We start from the raw sequence: 18,162 nt of genomic DNA on the forward strand, positions 1-18,162 counted from the left end.
TTTATTTCTGCCATTTACTGGTTGTTGGGCAAGGTGCTTGACCTGTTTGAGCTTCAGTTTTGTCTTCTATAAACTGGGAAGAACAATATCTATTGGATAGGATTGTTGAATTTTAAAATAACATATGTGATGAATATAGTCTAGTCTTTTGTCAAACTTGGATCTCAAGCAAAGATTCTTGACAACTAATATATGTATTTTTTCTAGTTTTAGTGTTCTAATTCATTTTTGTTTTATTTTTGCTATCTTGCTACTAATGATAACTTGCTTTAAATAATCATAAAAAAGGTACTGAACGTAAGGATTTTTTAATATGGCTTTATAACATGGCATGAAGGATAACATTTTAGCTGTTGATTAACTTTTAGATAAGAATGTCTCACGTCCCTTATACAAGGCAAATTGTAATAAACTGGTACTGTAATGGTACATGAGCTACTAGAAATTAGAGTCTGCTTCATTTAATCTAGTAATCATACCTCAGATTCAGTCTCTTTGCAGCTGATTTTTAAAGTATTATTTCTTCAGATTGAAGAGATTTAAGATTTTATCACTGAACAGATGTTCTGCAAAAAGCAAAACCAAGAGTCACTGCTTTCCCTATTTTTGTAATTACAGTTTACCATAAAGGACTGGCACTCCTTGTATTGAACTCAAGAATAATTGAAAGTGAAATCTCTAAAATTACATAGCTATTTTAGGTCATTTTATGTACCATGATCTGTCAAGGATTTAGGGAAATATAGATGATTAAGTAATAAATTGATTTGTTATCTTTTATTAAAATATAATGAACGAGTCATAAGTTCTATAGGTAGAATAGTTCATTTTCAAGAAAATATTAGTTTTTGAAATATCTTTATATTACCCTTTATTAAGGAAAGAAACTATGAATGCTACACTTTAGTTTTGCCATAGGGCAGTTTATCATTCATTTATTTCTGAAGCATTTAGTGAACATCCACTATGCTCCAGTTGCTCTTTTTCAGGCTGCCCATGCAGTGATGAACACATTGTGAGTACTAATTCTATATTGACCTTAATATTTGGAGCATAAAGAAGCTTTATTAATATGGTTACTGTCATGCATGTATCCATAAATGATTAATATAAAAATTAATTTTGATCTCATACGTTTGGAAAAACCAAGGATAAGATAGATAATAAATTACTGTACCATAAGGAAATTTTAAAAATCTTCCATAAAAGGGAGGAGGAAATATTATGAAATGCCTTATATTCAAAAGTAGATACCATTAATAAGGACACTGCAGCGTTTGTCACTCCTATACTGTAATTAAACTAAGCTAGAGAAATTACCACATCATAAAAACTAGAACGTAACCGTTTACATAGGTGACTTTAAGCAGCATATGATTACGTCAGGCAGGATAATATAAATTAGAAGGTAGAGGAGCATTTGTTACTATAAAGCTACAGTTGTGGAGTTTTTGGTTTTTAAGTGCTTAGTTCTAAATAGCGTGTTCACTTGTTAGTATACAGCTAGCTTCCCAGTTACAGAATTTATAGGTTCTCTTTGTGGACAAATTAAATGGGTAATACACAGTGGTTTTCTTGACACAAATGGATGAATATTTTTCTTTCTGAAAAACCATAAAATATACATTTGCTTCAAAAGTAATTTTAGACTATGAATAACTGAGAAATTCCTGAAATAATTATGAAATGAGAAACTTATTCACCTGAAGTTTGAAAAATACTGTTTATTACTTTTTCTACTCAAAGCCAAGGAGTGGACTTAATCCCTTCTTTATATCTCCAGGAACATATGGTCTTCCCATTCACTTACATAAATATGTAAATTTGAAACTTTTAGTTTAATTTAGTGCACAGGAAATGACCGAATGAAGGGGAGTTACTGTACTTAAGACTCTTACTTTTTCTAGCCTTTTCTGAAGCAATAATGCTTTCAATTTCAGTAGAACATTTTTTAAATTTGTTTCAGTATGATATATACTAGACTCTTCCTATAAAGCTAATAATATTAAAATTGTTTTTCAGTACATGGGAAACCCGGCCTTAGGATTTTTGATATGACAATATGAAAGTATTCTTACTATAAAATGATTTAACATATATAGTTTTTTTTTTTAAGATTTATTTATTTATTTATTTGACAGAGAGAGATACAGCGAGAGAGAGGAAACACAAGTGGGGGGGGGTGGAAGAGGGAGAAGCAGGCCTGCCGCCGAGCAGGGAGCCCGATGCAGGGCTCGATCATGACCTGAGCCGAAGGCAGACGCTTAACGACTGAGCCACCCAGGCGCCCCTTAACATATATAGTTATTTCAGTGCATGGACTTAATTATAGTGAAGAACCAACATACTATATTTATTTCTCTGCCGTTTTCTTTATATTAGAGCTCTTGAGTTTAATAAGTAGAGTTCTTTTCAGTAATCCGAAACTATTCCTGTTATCTGACATATTCTTGTGCAACTATAAGTGTAGTCCTTACTATATATACTGTAGCGTTGAGTACATTCTTTGATACTGAATTTTCTTTAGTTAAAAAGACTAAAACCAAAACAATAGAAAAATTCTTTAAGAAAAAAGCTTTGTGAAGTATTGAGTCCACAGTGATATTTCAATAATAAGAAATCTCATAATATGGTCTTCAAAGTGTTTGAAAATACAGAAAAAAATACCATTCATGCTATGTTCTATTACAGATTCTATATGCTCTAGGTATATTACATTATTCAACAGTAAGGAATGATTCATACCAGTAAGGAATGATTCACACCAGCGGACTTGTAATAGAAAGCTATTTTTATTACATGGTTTAATTATTATTGCATGGTCCTATTTATTACAGGTTCTATAATTTCTCAAACTTCCTGTGTTTTTGGAAGGTAGTTGAGCCATTTTAATTAAATCATGGCAGGTTGGACACAGAATCTACCCCCTGACATATTGTGGCTCCTGTTAGTATCCAGGTATTCTTAGGATACTGTCAAACACAGATCTTAAGCATTTATGTAGTACAATCTTGAAAACAGTGCCAAAATAATTCACACAGAAAGTGAATTTGGTGAAAAATCAGCGAGTGAGCTAATAGATGGTTATATTATTGCTTCTATGCATATTACTTTTGAACTTGAATTGGTCATGGATGATAGCATTATTTTGCCTTTCTATGTGAGGAACAAAGGAGGCCCAGATAGCTTAATTGAAAGTGAATTGTTAACAAATGCAATTTTCAGTATATATCATTAGTTTTTTTGATGAATTTTTAAAAAGAATTTTGCAAGGCTGATATAGTTTATATTCATTATTGTTAGATAATGTTATGTACTCCCATTTTCTTGAATTCTGTAGGTCACAACAGTTACATTTCAAGATTTGCCAGGTTGTAGTCTCTCCACACTAGCAGAGTGTCCAAATCTTCAGTTTTTGTCTCTTCGACGCTGTGGGTTGATTTCTTTGCACAGCCTGAGTAACTGCAAAAACCTGAAGCACATTGATGCCCAGGTATGTCCTCTGTTCTCCTCATTGTTTATCCTATAATAAAATAGAAAATGGATTTATGTTTATATTTCAGCAATGACAATTTTGAAGAAATAGTTACTATGTTAACCTGTAACTTGGGTTCTAAAGATGTCAAGGATCAAACAAAATTTGTGAGAACCATTGAGGAAAGAGGATTAGGAAGTATGGCCTGGAAAATCACTTATCTCTATTTGCAGATGATGTAGTTATTGTCTTTGTTACTTTTTGCTGTATGACAAATGACATTACTTAGTAAATTAAAACAACCACCAATTTAATTGCTCATGGTTCTGTGGGCCAGCCATGAATTGAGGCCAGGCTTGTCTGGGTCTTCTGCGTCGTGTTTTGTTGCCTGGGTCTTTTACGTAATTTGAAGTGGGGGCTGGAATGTCCAAAATGCCTTAGTGTCTGGTGCCTTAGGAGGTTCGAATTTCAATCTCTCTTTCTTTCCTTCTCTCTCTTTCTCTCTCTCTCTGTGTCTGTGTCTCTGTCTCTTCCATTTTGGGGCTTCTCTACAGAGTGACCTAATCCCAAGAGTGAGCATTCCAAAAAGACAAGCTCCAATATGCAAGTGTTTATCAAGCATCTGCTGGCATCATGCTAGCTAATGTTCTATTGGCCAAACCTGACTTTGTGTGGGAGGGAGCTGGGTGGATTTGTGCATATTGTGTTGTGAGGTTTATTGGGGCCTATCAAAGTAACAGTCTACCACAATCTACCCTCTGGCTCCTAAGGAGTCACATCCTTCCCACATTCAAAATACACTCATGTTCCAGAGACCTCCAAGTCTCATCATCTTGTGGCGTCAGACTTAGACTTGAAAAACAAAATTTCCTCATCTAAATCAGATCCAAGTGGAAATGATCTGCTCAGATAGAGTTCTTTCAACTCAGAGATCTGTGAGATAAAATGAAAAGTATCTTCTCTCCTCCTGTTCCCCCGCCCACACACACACACACACTCACATACAGTGGTGAGATAGGCTTGATTAATTACAATAGCTATTCCCATTCACAATGAAAGAAAATAAGAAGCTCATAGTGTCCCTATTCCATAGCTGAGCACATATCATTTCCTTAATAAGGACTCGGTTCTGCTCAATGAAAATGGTTTTCTATGACCCTTGGTTCTGCCCACTGGGGTTTTGACATTTTCAAGGAATACTTCTTTTTCCATAAGATGTACTATTTGCAGCTGAGAATTTTCCTGAGCCTGTTTCGTTTCCCATAGTAGATGGGGTGGGGTGGGGGGCGGGTAGGCTAGAAGCTTCTTTTCATTTGACTTATATTCTTTTCAGTTCACACAGTCCGTGTTTCCACCAACATGATTTTCTTTGAAAACTTTGTGGATTTCTTATGCTTCTTATTAAGTTCCCTCCATTAGACAATGGCTATGCTTATAAATATTTTTGAGAGGGATGCCGTGGGACTACACACAAGATTCTTAAAAGCCTATTTATTTTTCTGAGGTCTTAAAAAATAAAATTGCTGTTACATCCTAGACATGATCTTGACACTGAAACCAATATTATATATTGCAGAGATATGTATGTGTAGTAAAAGTATAAAACTGTACATAAGATTCATACCTAATTCACAATATTGGTGTTCTTTGGAGAGGAAGGGAGCAAAAGGGACTGAGGAAGGGGAAATAGGGAGATTTCAACTTTTTCAGTGTTTGGTTTCTGTAACAGTTTTAAAGCAACTATGACCTAGTGTTCATTTTTGTTCATTTAGATTGTTTGAAATCTTTTGTTACATGGTCTTCTGTATTTTCTGTTGTTTCAAAGATTAATAAATATAAAATCAGTTAATTATTAGGTTACTTAATATTTTCATCTAGATAGTATAACATTCTGCATATTTGCCTTAAAAGTCAGAGATTCAGTTATTTACTTGGAGATCATCTCTCATCCTTCCTCTTTTTGTAAGCTTTAAATGTTCCATTAATAAGTCGTTGAACTAAAACTAATGACATTTGTTCTTTGTCTTAGGAAAACCATATTGAGACTATCAATTGTGAAAATTTGGAAAATCTCTGTGTTGTTCTTCTTAATAAAAATCAACTGACTTCTTTTCATGGTTTGGATGGCTGTACTAATATCCAAAATCTTGAACTCTCACATAATAAAATCACTCGAATTGGTAAGAACAAGGGAATTTGAATTTATTGACATTTATTTCTCATGATTACATTTTGTTTCATTTATTCCTTTTCAAGAATAGGCCGCCATTATTAATTATTTTATTTATGCCATACTTATTTAATCTTTTATCCAAATGCATGAAAGAAATAAGATTATTTTTAGTATATATAAAGGAAATATGCTCTCACCACTGGCAAATGGCTAGTTATCAGTGGCTCCTTAAATTAGCATATTCACTAACCTATTCCTTTTTTTCTAACTAGTGGTCATCTGAGCTCTACTGGAGAATATAATACCCTGGTTCTGTGCCATCATATTTTTATGGATTCTGTGCTTTCTGCACTTAGAAACTGTCATATCTGTTTCCTAAAAATCCCTGTCATCACTCCTTTCCTTGCTTTCTACACTGCTTGTACTAACCTTTCCTTTTTTAGATAAGGCATGAAAGAATTCATCGGTTTGAATCTCCCTAATCTTTTCCATCTCTCCATCTGTATATCTGTATCCCTATTTATCTATATCTGTTTCCACCCTCATACTTTATAATCCATATAATTCAGCAATGAAAATGTCTTTTCTTAAGGCCAGTCCTGTTTTCTATAAATATAATTGTCAGTCTCCTCTGATGCTTTATCACCTGTCATATGTGAAACAGTTCCTCTGCCATTTACTTCTACCATAGCCTCATCTCTCTTACCCTTTGCTGTCAAGTTTTGTGAAAGTATTCTGTTCATGCTTTCACTTTTTAGTACCCAACTTCCCTCTTCTTCCTACTGAAACTCAACTTCAACTTACCACTATACTGTTAGCAGTGTGATAATTCTAAAGTAAAAATCTCATTATATTTCTTACTACCTGGCTTAAAATTCTGTTATTTTTTATTTAAATTTGGGAGATTCTCAAGGGACTTGATAGGAGCTTAAATAATGGTTAATGAATTATCAAGGATTGCTAAAAAGTCAGGAACTAGATAAAAATTTAACTCTGGTACAATACTAATAGCTTAAATTTTTGGACACCTAAAAGGTACTATCTTTTCTACCTCCTCATCCTAAAATTTATTTATATATTTTTTTCCTCATCCTAAAATTATTAGGAAACGTGGTCTGGACTGAAATTTCAGGGAGTGGGATGGGAGTAGATGGGGTAGTGGAAGTAAGTTCACTTTTCCCATTTGATTTAATTTTATTTTTGATATATAAAACAAATATATGTTTCAAAGCCAAACTACATTTAAAAAGGCATACTCAAAGAGATTGATCTTTCATCCCTGTCCTTTTCACTCTGTTCTCCGATATACTTTTATATATAGATGTTTTTGTATATATGCACATATAACATCTATATATGTATTTAATAAGATATGTATCACTTATGTGTATGTTTGTACATACAAATATATATACACACATATATCTAAGAAATATATGTATATATACTAATCCTAATTCTAGGATTAAAATATAGAATATAGAATATTTTAAGTACTGTCCTTTATCTTGCTTTTTTTTCACTTAACAACATGTTATGGAGTTCAGAGCATTCTTTTTCCATGGCTTCATAGTCTTCGATTTTGTGGATCAATCAGGTTTTATTCCACTGGTTCCTGATTGATCAACATTGGATGGTTTCCAGTCTTCCACATTTGCCATAATAAGTAATCTGATACTTATATCATTTTATACTTTACCAGTTATATCTTTAGATTAATTTTCTGCAATATATATTGCTGGTGCAAAGGACATCTGTAATTTAGGAAAATAGTGCCAGGCACATTTTATGGGTTAAACGATTTTGTACTCCTACCACTAATACACATTAATGCCAGATTCTTCCACTTTTCTTCTATTATTTTGTTCCTTCTATTTCTGAGTTAAATATTTAGTTTTTTAAAAATTTTTATTCTTGGGATGCCTGGGTGGCTCAGTCGGTTAAGCGTCTGCCTTTGGCTCAGGTCATGATCCCAGGGTCCTGGGATCGAGTCCCGCATCGGGCTCCCTGCTCGGCGGGAAGCCTGCTTCTCCCGCTCCCACTCCCCCTGCTCGTGTTCCCTTTCTCGCTGTGTCTCTCTCTGTCAAATAAATAAATAAAATCTTTAAGAAAAAAATTTATTCTTTTTCACTCTTGTTAACATAAATACTTAAGTCTATAAATTTTTCTGTGAGCACTGCTTCATCCGTAACTTCTGTGTTTTCATCAGTTCTACAATTTTATGACGTATTTTGCCTTTTAGCTAAGATTTAAAATTTCTGTATGGTAAGACCATTTTGTGTTGTTGCTGTTATTCTTTTTAGTTTTATTGCATTATAGTGAGAGAATTATCTTTGTGCCATTTCTGCTTTTTGGAACTTATTGTGATTTTCTAATATATGGTCAATTTTCAGGAATGTATCATGTGCACGTGAAAAGAGGTCATTGTGTTTTTAATTGGAATATAGAGTTTATATTTTTATCTTTATGATCTACCTTGGTGATCATTTGTTTTAGATCTTCATAGACTGAGTTGAGCTAGTATAAATATGTTTATTATTAATCAGCCTATTTCTTTTTGTATATATATTTTTATATATTTTATATATCCTTTGGTTTCCATTTTTTGAGTGTTGCTCCATGCTGTTTTGTAGATATTCTTAACTGTGTTATCTTTATTGAAATTTATGTGTCCTTCTTTGTCTCTTTAATGTTTTGAGACTAAATTCTACCTTGCCTGACAACATTTTTTTGTTTGTTTGTATTTGCCTACTTGGCCATTAAAAAAAAAAACCCACAAAACTTTAGAAACACTTTGTTTTAGGTGTGTACTTATACACAGCATAGATTTGGGTTTTATTTTTTGATCCAATTTTAAATGTTTTTGTTTCATATAGAGCATGGCCATTTGCATTTGTAATTCAACTTCCATCCTTGGTGTTAGTACTGTCATCCCACTTGGGATGATGTTCCCTTTCTGGAAGAATGCCTTGTTGATATTACCTGGCTTCTTCCACCACTGGAGCACCTCCATTTCTTATTTATCCATCCAGTTTCCATGGGATTCCTTCTGTACCAGTGTGGATTTAGCCTGGATTGTGTTGGTCATGGATACTTAACTACCCCACTTAGAAAAATTCAGCTTGTAATTTCTTCCTCTCCCATTTACACTGGAAAGATAGATTGGGGTATTTTTATTTATTGTTGTTTGTTATGAATTTCTAGAGGAGTTATGGGGAAAGTTGGATCAAGGCAGTCACCGTCATCTCTGATTTTTTTTTTTTAATATGGGAAAATTATAGTTGTTTTCACAAAGCAAGCTTTTACAGACATTTCAAGGCACACTTTTGAAAATAAAATGTGTAATATTCTTTAATGTGTTTATTTGCCTGTGTGTCTGTGCTGCTTGCTTTGGGACTACTCATATTTTCTTCTGTATGGAAATAGTGATACTTTTGATACAATTTTTTATTTTAAAATTTCAGTTTAAAAGACAGAAATAATTTTGTTGTTGTTGGAATGAAGGCAAGTGCATTGATAATGCATGTTGCTATATTGGCACACACTGAAGCAAGCTTAAAAAAAAGAAAAAGGCTGATTGTGAGAAGAAATGCTTCACCTCCCATTCACTTCATTTTCATTGCCAGCAGGGCTGTATGGGATTTCTTGTAACCAGTGGATTTCCTGGGATAGGATATCTGCAAGATTTATGTGGAAACTGCCATAGTATTAATTGATGTACTTGAGGTATCTTTATGTAGTACAGAGCAAATAAGGTAAAAGACATCTTTGCTGTCTGTTGGGTACAATGAAAACACTGTATTTATTGAGTGTGAGAAGAGTGTACATGAAAAAGTAGATTTTCTGAAGACTGTTTTGAGTCTGTTTTTCATCTTCAGGAACTGCTTACAGAGATTCTGGTTGAGCTAAGGGAAAAGCATAGATTTTGTCTTTCAATGATGTATTGATGCTAAGAACTCTTATGAAGGGGCACAAAGATAGATTTGTGTTTATAAGTTAATAGGTTACTATTCCATGCTATAATATTTCTTAAGGAGGTGAAATAAAATTGGAAGCAATACCATGTATTCTACATTTGTAGTTTCAAGTTTAATTTGTTCCTAATTCTTACTAAGCTGTAGTTATTGCAGTAGCTAATATGTAGGATTAGCTTTCATTACTTTTTATTAGAAAACATTAATGCACATTTTTATTTGAATTTCATTCCATTTAAGTGAATCAGAATAGGAACTGTGTCAGTCTGTTTAAGGCAATTCATTTGAAGTTATTTATGCTAAATATTTTCCATTCTAATGAAACTGTTTAATTACAGAAATAGAAACACAATGTAAAGTATACTTTTTAAAAGTAACAACTTAAATAAAATGTAATTCTATACACTGAAAGTTATGTAAAGTTAATTATGTATTTTTAATTTAATAAAAATTATGTTTAATTTAATGTTTAAACATATTGTGTGCTGTGGCTAATTTAAAGACTACCACATAACATTTTAATATTATTTTCTATAATTGGTTCTATTTGGGTAGCACGTTTTTGATTATAGAATATTTTGATTTGATCTGGAGTTATTCTTGCATATTTTGAATGTCAAAATAATTGCTTAATTTTAACTTTTGAAGCTTCACTTTAGTTGATAATTTTAAATATGGATTTATTTTAATCAGACAACAGATTTTATCATACTTTTTATAATCTAAAATGTTTTCTGTTTTTTTTCCTCTGGAAGTTCTTTTTTCCTGTACTATCTTTTATAAGTCAATTTAATTTGGCTGATTTACAGTTTAAATTTTAAGGTTATGATATCATTCTGATATTTCATGCTTTCTTTTGCCTGAAATTTCCCATAAGTAAGTTTCAGGTAAAATTGGCAAAACATTTTGTTTTCCAGAAGTAATATGGAAAAACATTCCTTGAATGGATGTTGAATATCTGTGAGAAGTTTTTCATATTTTGAGGTAGTATTTTTGACTTCATTTTTTAACAAATAGCCAAAGCAAATGAAAAATAGGTGATTTATAATTTATAATCTAGTTTTCTTTGTTTCTTCCATTTTTATGTTGGATTTTATTGACTTTTTAAGAGAAACATCCTGAAAGTAAATTAATCTGAAAAAATTCATGCCATATGATGAAATTATTTTATAAATTTTCTTACAGAAAAAAATACAACTTAATATAATAAATATAGCAATAGATAACTTTTTTAAACCACCATATATTTATGTACTACATACGTTTAACTCATTTGCTTTTCCTATAAACGCTACGAGTTAGTTACTATTAAATGCTCCCCCCCCCACTCCGGTAATAATTGAGGCACAGAGAGGTTAAATAAATTATCTAAGATAAATTAGTAAATGATAGAGCCAGGATTTGAAACTCAGCATTCTATCCCTAGTATCTGATTTTTTAATTCCCTCATTCCACTGCCTCTCCAAAAGATATGAATTTAACATTTAAGATTATTACTATTTTATTAGAGTATATTAAAACTCTTTATGCAGAAAAAAGTAATGATTTTAAGGTTTATTGATTAATAAATTTGTTAATGAGCAAATTTATTGAGCACCTACTATGTGTAAGCACTTTTCCAGGCACTAGAACACAGTACTAGAATATTGCTGAGGATGCAGCAATAAGCAAAACAAATGAGTATCCTGACTTTTACCAAGATCATCTAGTGATATTTACATAGAGAAAAGAGAATGGGAATAAATTGCTGTATTTCATTTATTGAATATTGAGTAAAAATGAAAATAAGTATGATGTTGATGTCTAAGAGCAAATAATTATTTTGTCTTCTCATTCATGAAGCTTCTATCTCCGCTATGTGAAGAAAACTTTAATCTGAAAAAACATCTTTCTTTAATGCCAGCAATTAATTTGTTAATTTATAAATTTCAGGTGATACATTCCTAGAAAATACCATTGTAAATAGAAGTATTAAGAGACTTTTTTCCCCTGATGTTTTATTTTCAGATAATACTGCTTTCTGGAAAAGTGACACTAATATTATAAGTTGAAAGATATTGAAATAATGCAACATTTTCACATAGGCTTGATTACTGTCTTGACTCATAGGGGAAGTGTGCCTGGCTTAATACTTGCTACCCGATGTTGTCTTTGGAACGCTAGAAAAAATTAATGAAGTAAAATAAAATAAAGCTCTGGATATTTTGCTTGTAGAAATGCTTTTCACTACTGTATACTTAGTGAATTTCTTGTATTCCACTAGATGGTGCTAGCTTACTCTTCAGTTTTGAAATGCAACAATGCCCAGTATAAAGCTGAAAGGGATTTTACAGATCTGCCAATTTCAGCTTTTTAAGAGTTTACAGATGAAAAAACAGACCCACATAATTTTCATCAAACTCCTACCAGAGGTGGGGCTAGAATCCAAGTTTTCTGATTCCTGTTTTAGTATTCCTGTTTCCACACAACATGTATGATCCTGAAGAACTTTTGCATTGAAACTAAAAATCTTAAGTGCCACTCAGCATATTTGCATGTAACGGTCAAACATAGCAATCATTGAGCAGCTGAAGGAGGTAGACCTTTACCAAACACTTATTTAGTGAAAACCCAGCCTAATTTAACATCTTTAGTTTTGCTGTTCCTTACAGGAGAGGTTTTTCCCCCACTGTGGCAGGAATGTTTTATTAGACCATTGGCTCATTTCTGTGGGAGGAATTCTTTGAAATAGGTATTTGTAGCAAGTATAGCCAAATGCTAATTTTGCCATGGGCAAGGGCCCTTTGAGGGATAAACACACTTGGCTTCAGTTCTATTTTTTGGGACATAGGAAACTTTTAAAGAGTTAATAAAGAATATATTGAAGCAGTGGACTCAAGAGTGTTTAAGTGATACTTTATATTTGTTATATTTACATAATTTGCAAGAAGCTCTTGAATATTTTTGTGGCTACTGTTTTGTTTTGTTTGGGATGGGGAGTGGACAAAATAGAAATATTGACTGGGAAAGAATCATTTTCTTTGAGATGTTGAGAAAGTAATGGTATTCTAAGGTAAGGCTTGCTCTAAGTCTATTTTGCTCAGTTATTATCCTTCATTTGATAGCAAAGAACTTGTAAGATTAAAAGAGGAAGGGTGGCAACTTATTCTAACTTCCTTCCCATCTAGATCCCCTTTTTGAGCCAAGTGTATTGACTTGATCAAATTACTGTTTAATCAATTGTATACAGACTTTTTTTTAAAGTGTGTACTGATATCCTATTTCTTCTTCAAAGTTTAGCTCAAATATTTGTCTTTGAAGTCTTATTTGGTCACAACAGTTAGTTTTTTAACTACTTTTCATTGAGGATAATTGTTAGGAAACAATAATAGCTATTATTTTTAGTACCCAATATGTGAAAGTGTTGTACAAGCTACTTTAAAATATTGTTTTTAATCCTCCCAATAACGCAAAATCACCCTCACTCCACAAATAAAGGAACAAAGACTCAGAGAAGTTAGGTAACTTGTTTATATTCACACAGCTATTTTTTGGAATAGACCTGAAATTCATGGACCGTCTGCCTCAGAGCCTATTCGTTTTTTATAATGCCATAATGCCTGTAATTAACATGTGCTACTGACCATGTAATTAGCATAGTCATAGAGAAAAACTATATACATGACTCCTATGATGATTGTGGGTTGTAGATCTTTATTCTTAGAGCCTATTTTTTTTGCTTTAAATATTTTTGAGGCCATGCTATTTGTTTTATATAAATTTATAATTGTTATATATTTCTTTTGAATTGACCTATTTTATCATTTTTAAATGTCCCTCTTTATCTGTAGTAAAGCTTTCTGCCTTAGTCTTCTGTGTCTGATACTACCCAAACTAGCTTTCTTTTGGACTCAAGATCCTTTTATGCTTGTAAAAATTATTGAGTACCTGCCTTAAACAGCTTTCATTTATGCACGTTATATCTATCAGTATTTACTGTATAGAAAAAAAATGAGAAAAATTTTGTTTTTATTTTTTAATTCAGAGCTTAAGATAATAAAGCTTTTCCATTAGTAATAGTTTTATAAATAATAAATGTAGTTTTTACCAAAAAGATATGGTGAGAAAAGGGTTATTGTTACACATATTTGCAAATCTCTTTAATGCTTAGCTTAACTCAAGACAGCTGGGTTTCTGTATTTCCTTCTGCATTCAATTTGCTACAATATCACACCTCATGTAGCCTCTGGAAAACTCCACTATGAACTCTTGAGCAAATGAGAGTGAAAAAGGCGAATAACGTCTTAGAATTATTATGAAATAGTTTTGCCTCCATGGAACCTTTAAAAGCGTCTGTAGGAGGTTGGTCTCTGGACCATACTTTGAGAATCACTAGTTTAGTGTGTACATAACGTATCTTTTTCTATCCTTTTACTTACAATATTTCTACATGTCCTATTTTTGGTATATCTCTTTTATGTAATGTGAAAATGTGTTGCTTTTGTTATTGTTTTATCTAGACTCCCTGACAAATTTTAGCTTTGATTCTAGCCTTTGGTCTTTAATAACTAATTAAGTTTAATTAATAATTAAGTGTAATCATTAATATATTTGAGTTTAAATCTACTATCTTAGTATTCGATTCTATTTGTTTTGCCAGGCAAAACAAATAGAATCGAATCTGTTTTTTTCTCTTTTCTTGCCTCTTTTTGGTTTAGTTGAGTTTTTAAATTATTTCATTTTTCCTTTCTATGACCAGTTACATATTATTTTACTATTCTTTTTGTTTACTGTAGATAGCATGCCTTCTTGATTTACCAAATCTAAATTTATTTGGTACTTTTTCAAAGCAGTTCTAGGGTCTTAGAAAATTTAAACTTTATTTACTTGCTCCCAGATTAATATGCTATTATTGTCGTGCATTTTATTGTGTGTGTGTGTGTGTGTGTATTTGGAATGGCTTAAGATAGTATTATTTTATAATATCAGTATTGTTAGGATTCACCCACTTTTTAAAACCTTCCCTTTGTTTTTGTCTGTGTGTGTGTGTGTGTGTGTGTGTGTGTGTGTTTGGAAGTATTTCTCTTTTTTGAGATAAAATTGATATATAACATATTTCTTTTGGGTACAACATAATTTGATTTTTGTATAAAAAACACTATGAGTGATCACCACAGTACATCTAGTTATCATCTGTCATTATACAATTGATCCCCCCTTACCCAATTTGCCCTCCCATCCCCTTTCTCTCTGATAACCACCCTTCTGCTCTCTGCATATATGAGTTGTGTTTTGGTTTGTTTGCTTAGTTTTTTTAGATTCCACAGAGAGAGATCGATCATATGACATTTGTCTTTTTCTGACTTATTCCACTTAGCATAATGCCCTTGGGATCCATCCATGTTGTCACAAATGGCAAGGTTTCATTCTTTTTATGGCTGAATAATATTCCATTGTACATCTAAATACCACAATTGTTTTATCCATTTCACACATCAGTGGGCATTTAGGTTGTATCCATATCTTCGCTATTGCAAATAATGCTGTAATGAATGAACATGGGGGTACATATATCTTTTCAAGTCAGTGGTTTTTTTTTTTTTCTTTAAATAAATATCCTGAAGTGGAAATGGTAGGTCATAAGGTAGTTCTATTTTTAATTTTTTGAGGAACCTCTATTTTCCATAATGGCTGTACTAATCTACATTCCCACCAACAGTGTGAGAGGGTTCCCTTCTCTCCATATCCTTGCCAACACTTGTTATTTCTTGTCTTTTTGATAATATCTGTTTTAACAGATGTGAAGTGATATCCCATAGTGATTTTGATATGCATTTCTCTGATGACTAATGATGTTGAACATCTTTTCATGTGCCTGTTTGCCATCTGTATGTCTTCTTTGGAAAAATGTCTATTCAGATCTTTTGCCCATTTTTTAATCAGATTGGATTTTTGCTATTGAGTTGGAGTTCTTTATAAATTTTGGATATTAGACCCTTATCAGACATGTGATTTGCAAATATTTTATCCCATTCAGTAGGTTGTCTTTTCATTTTGTTCATAATTTACTTTGCTGTGCAAAGCTTTTAGTTTGATATTGTTCCACTTGTTTATTTTGCTTTTGTTGCTTTTCCATTTGGTGTTAGATTAAAAAAAAAAATCATCCAAGACCCATGTCAAGGAATTTACCACCTATGTTTTCTTCTATGAGCTTTATGGTTTCAGGTCTTATGTTCAAGTCTTCAATCCATTTTGAGTTAATTTTTGTGTATGTTGTAAGATAGTGGTCAAGCTTCATTTTTTTTGCATGTGGCTGTCTAATTTCCCAATACCAATTATTGAAGAAACTGTTCTTTCCCTATTTTATATTCTTGGCCCCTTTGTTGTAAACTAATTGACTATTAACTAATTGGTTTATTTCTGGGGTCTTTATTCTGTTCCCCTGATCTGTGTCTGTTTTTATGCCAATACCATATTGTTTTGATTACTGTAGCTTTAGTGTATAGTTTGAAATCAGGGAGTGCGACACCTCCAATTTTGCTTTTTCTTGAAATTGCATTGACTATTAAAGGTCTTTTGTGATTCCATATAAATGTTACAATTATTTGTCCTATTCATGTGAAAAATGCCATTGGGATTTTGATAGGGATTACATTGGATCTGTGGATTGCTCTGGATATGGACATTCTAATGATATTAATTTTTTAATCCATGAGTACGGAATGTCTTTCCATTTATTTGTCTTCATCAATTCCTTTCATTAGTGTTTTGTAGTTTTCAATATACAGATCTTTTACCTCCTTGATTAAATTTATTCTTAGGTATTTTATTTTTTGATGCACTTATAAATAGGATTATTTTCTTAATTTCTTGCATAATTGCTGTCTTTTCAGACTGTTTTCTGCCATTTAAAAAAACACTACTGTAATATTGTTTTGTAATTTACTCACTTCATGATAATTTGTTAACATTTTTACATGTTATAATTTTTAAAAAATTGTAGTTGAATTGATCAAGCAAGAGATATTTGAGGAGAGATTCTGTCTATATTATTTTTCTATTTCCATGTGGACACAACACAGGGCTGAAACTAGTAGAATGAATCTCTGATGAATTTTATATTACAAGTAAAGCTAGTTTTGAAAAAATAGATTTTGATATTTTTAGTAGAAATGCGGAGAATATAAATGATTTATATGTGTTTATATAAGGATACTCTATCCTTCTTTCAAAAAATTACAAAAAATTTTATCATTATACCAGTATTAAAATAAAGCTATGTTTATTATAAAACATAGCTAGTACCTAAATAGAAATCCAAAAATCTTTGAGGAATAACAAATATCAAATGGTAAACAAAATGTCCTTCTATATATAGGAGGCAATTACATGAAAGAACAAAGTAATCAAAATAAGAAATCACTTGAAATGAATGTGGTAACTCTTCAGCCAATCATGCTTACTTTTCCTATATAAATAAGTGTACTTAGGGTAAAGTTTAATTTAAAAAAATTTAGGTAATTAATTAAGTAAAGTTTAACTAAACAGTAGAAAAAGTTTTATAATACCTGTCATTATTACAGTATATATAAAGAGATAAGCTCTAGGCATGCAATTTTTATTAATATTAAAGAAACAGTTAACATTTTAGTGCTGCTTTTGAAATGATGCAGACATACTTTTAACCACTACTGAAGTTGATCATCAATTTGAATTTTTAAAAAGTACCATGATTTATAAAGTGAGTGATTGTTGAAATATATTAACGTATATAAAATAATCTTAAGATGAACAACAATAAAAATGATCCCTATGTGAATTACTGGTTGGGAACATTCCTTTTCAGTCAATTTTTCTACCGTTTACTAAGATGGGACATACTTAAAAACTCAAAGCATTGTTAAACAATAGAGCAAGAGTGTATATGAAACTGTTTTGACTTCAAAATTTTAGACTGGCTTCCTCATGCTAAAGATGATAAATTATCTCATTTACACTTCCATCTTCACCTTCCAGTTTTGCCAGTTATAATATCCTCTTTGTTGTTTAGTAAATTATTAAAACATGTGCTTTTGATTCATGTATTTTAGACAATATTAACTCCTCTTTAAGAAAATAAAATAAATTAGAATATTTACACTTTTTCCTATCTTCTTTTCCCCTCAAAATTCTTATTATTTACATCAGGATTTATGACTCTATGTATATATCCTTTAGTGGCTTTAGATCTGTATGACAATGGGTCAGTACCAGTTCTTTTTACAACTGTTCTTTCAGCCTCTGCTTGTCTGGATTACCTAGTTCATTAGCTCTTTTTAAATCTTATTTTTTCAAAGAAAGATAGATCCTATAATCCCTGAATTCTTTCACGTTTGAGAATATCTGTCAGTTGCTTTCATTCTTTTTTTTTTTACTTCATACATATTAAAATTTTTTTATTCTTATGTTAATCCCCATACATTACATCATTAGTTTTAGATGTAGTGTTCCATGATTCATTGTTTGTGCATAACACCCAGTGCTCCATGCAGAATGTGCCCTCCTCAATACCCACCACCAGG

The 18,162-nt window shown here is 31.7% G+C and overlaps 1 protein-coding gene across 1 annotated transcript in view; it reads left to right on the forward strand.

Moving 5' to 3' along the window:
• LRRIQ1 (leucine rich repeats and IQ motif containing 1) overlaps positions 1 to 18,162 on the forward strand; it is a 181,256-nt gene that overhangs the window by 26,130 nt on the left and 136,964 nt on the right. Inside the window, exons 9-11 of the mRNA XM_081818979.1 lie at positions 3,341 to 3,493; positions 5,505 to 5,655; positions 6,407 to 6,461. Of these exons, the coding sequence (XP_081675105.1) occupies positions 3,341 to 3,493; positions 5,505 to 5,655; positions 6,407 to 6,461 (359 nt within the window). The remainder of the gene's footprint in view (positions 1 to 3,340; positions 3,494 to 5,504; positions 5,656 to 6,406; positions 6,462 to 18,162) is intronic.

Source organism: Leptonychotes weddellii, chromosome 5 (genome assembly GCF_054177405.1).
Source record: "Leptonychotes weddellii isolate Sample4059 chromosome 5, ASM5417740v2, whole genome shotgun sequence".
In the NCBI taxonomy this organism is placed as follows: domain Eukaryota; kingdom Metazoa; phylum Chordata; class Mammalia; order Carnivora; family Phocidae; genus Leptonychotes; species Leptonychotes weddellii.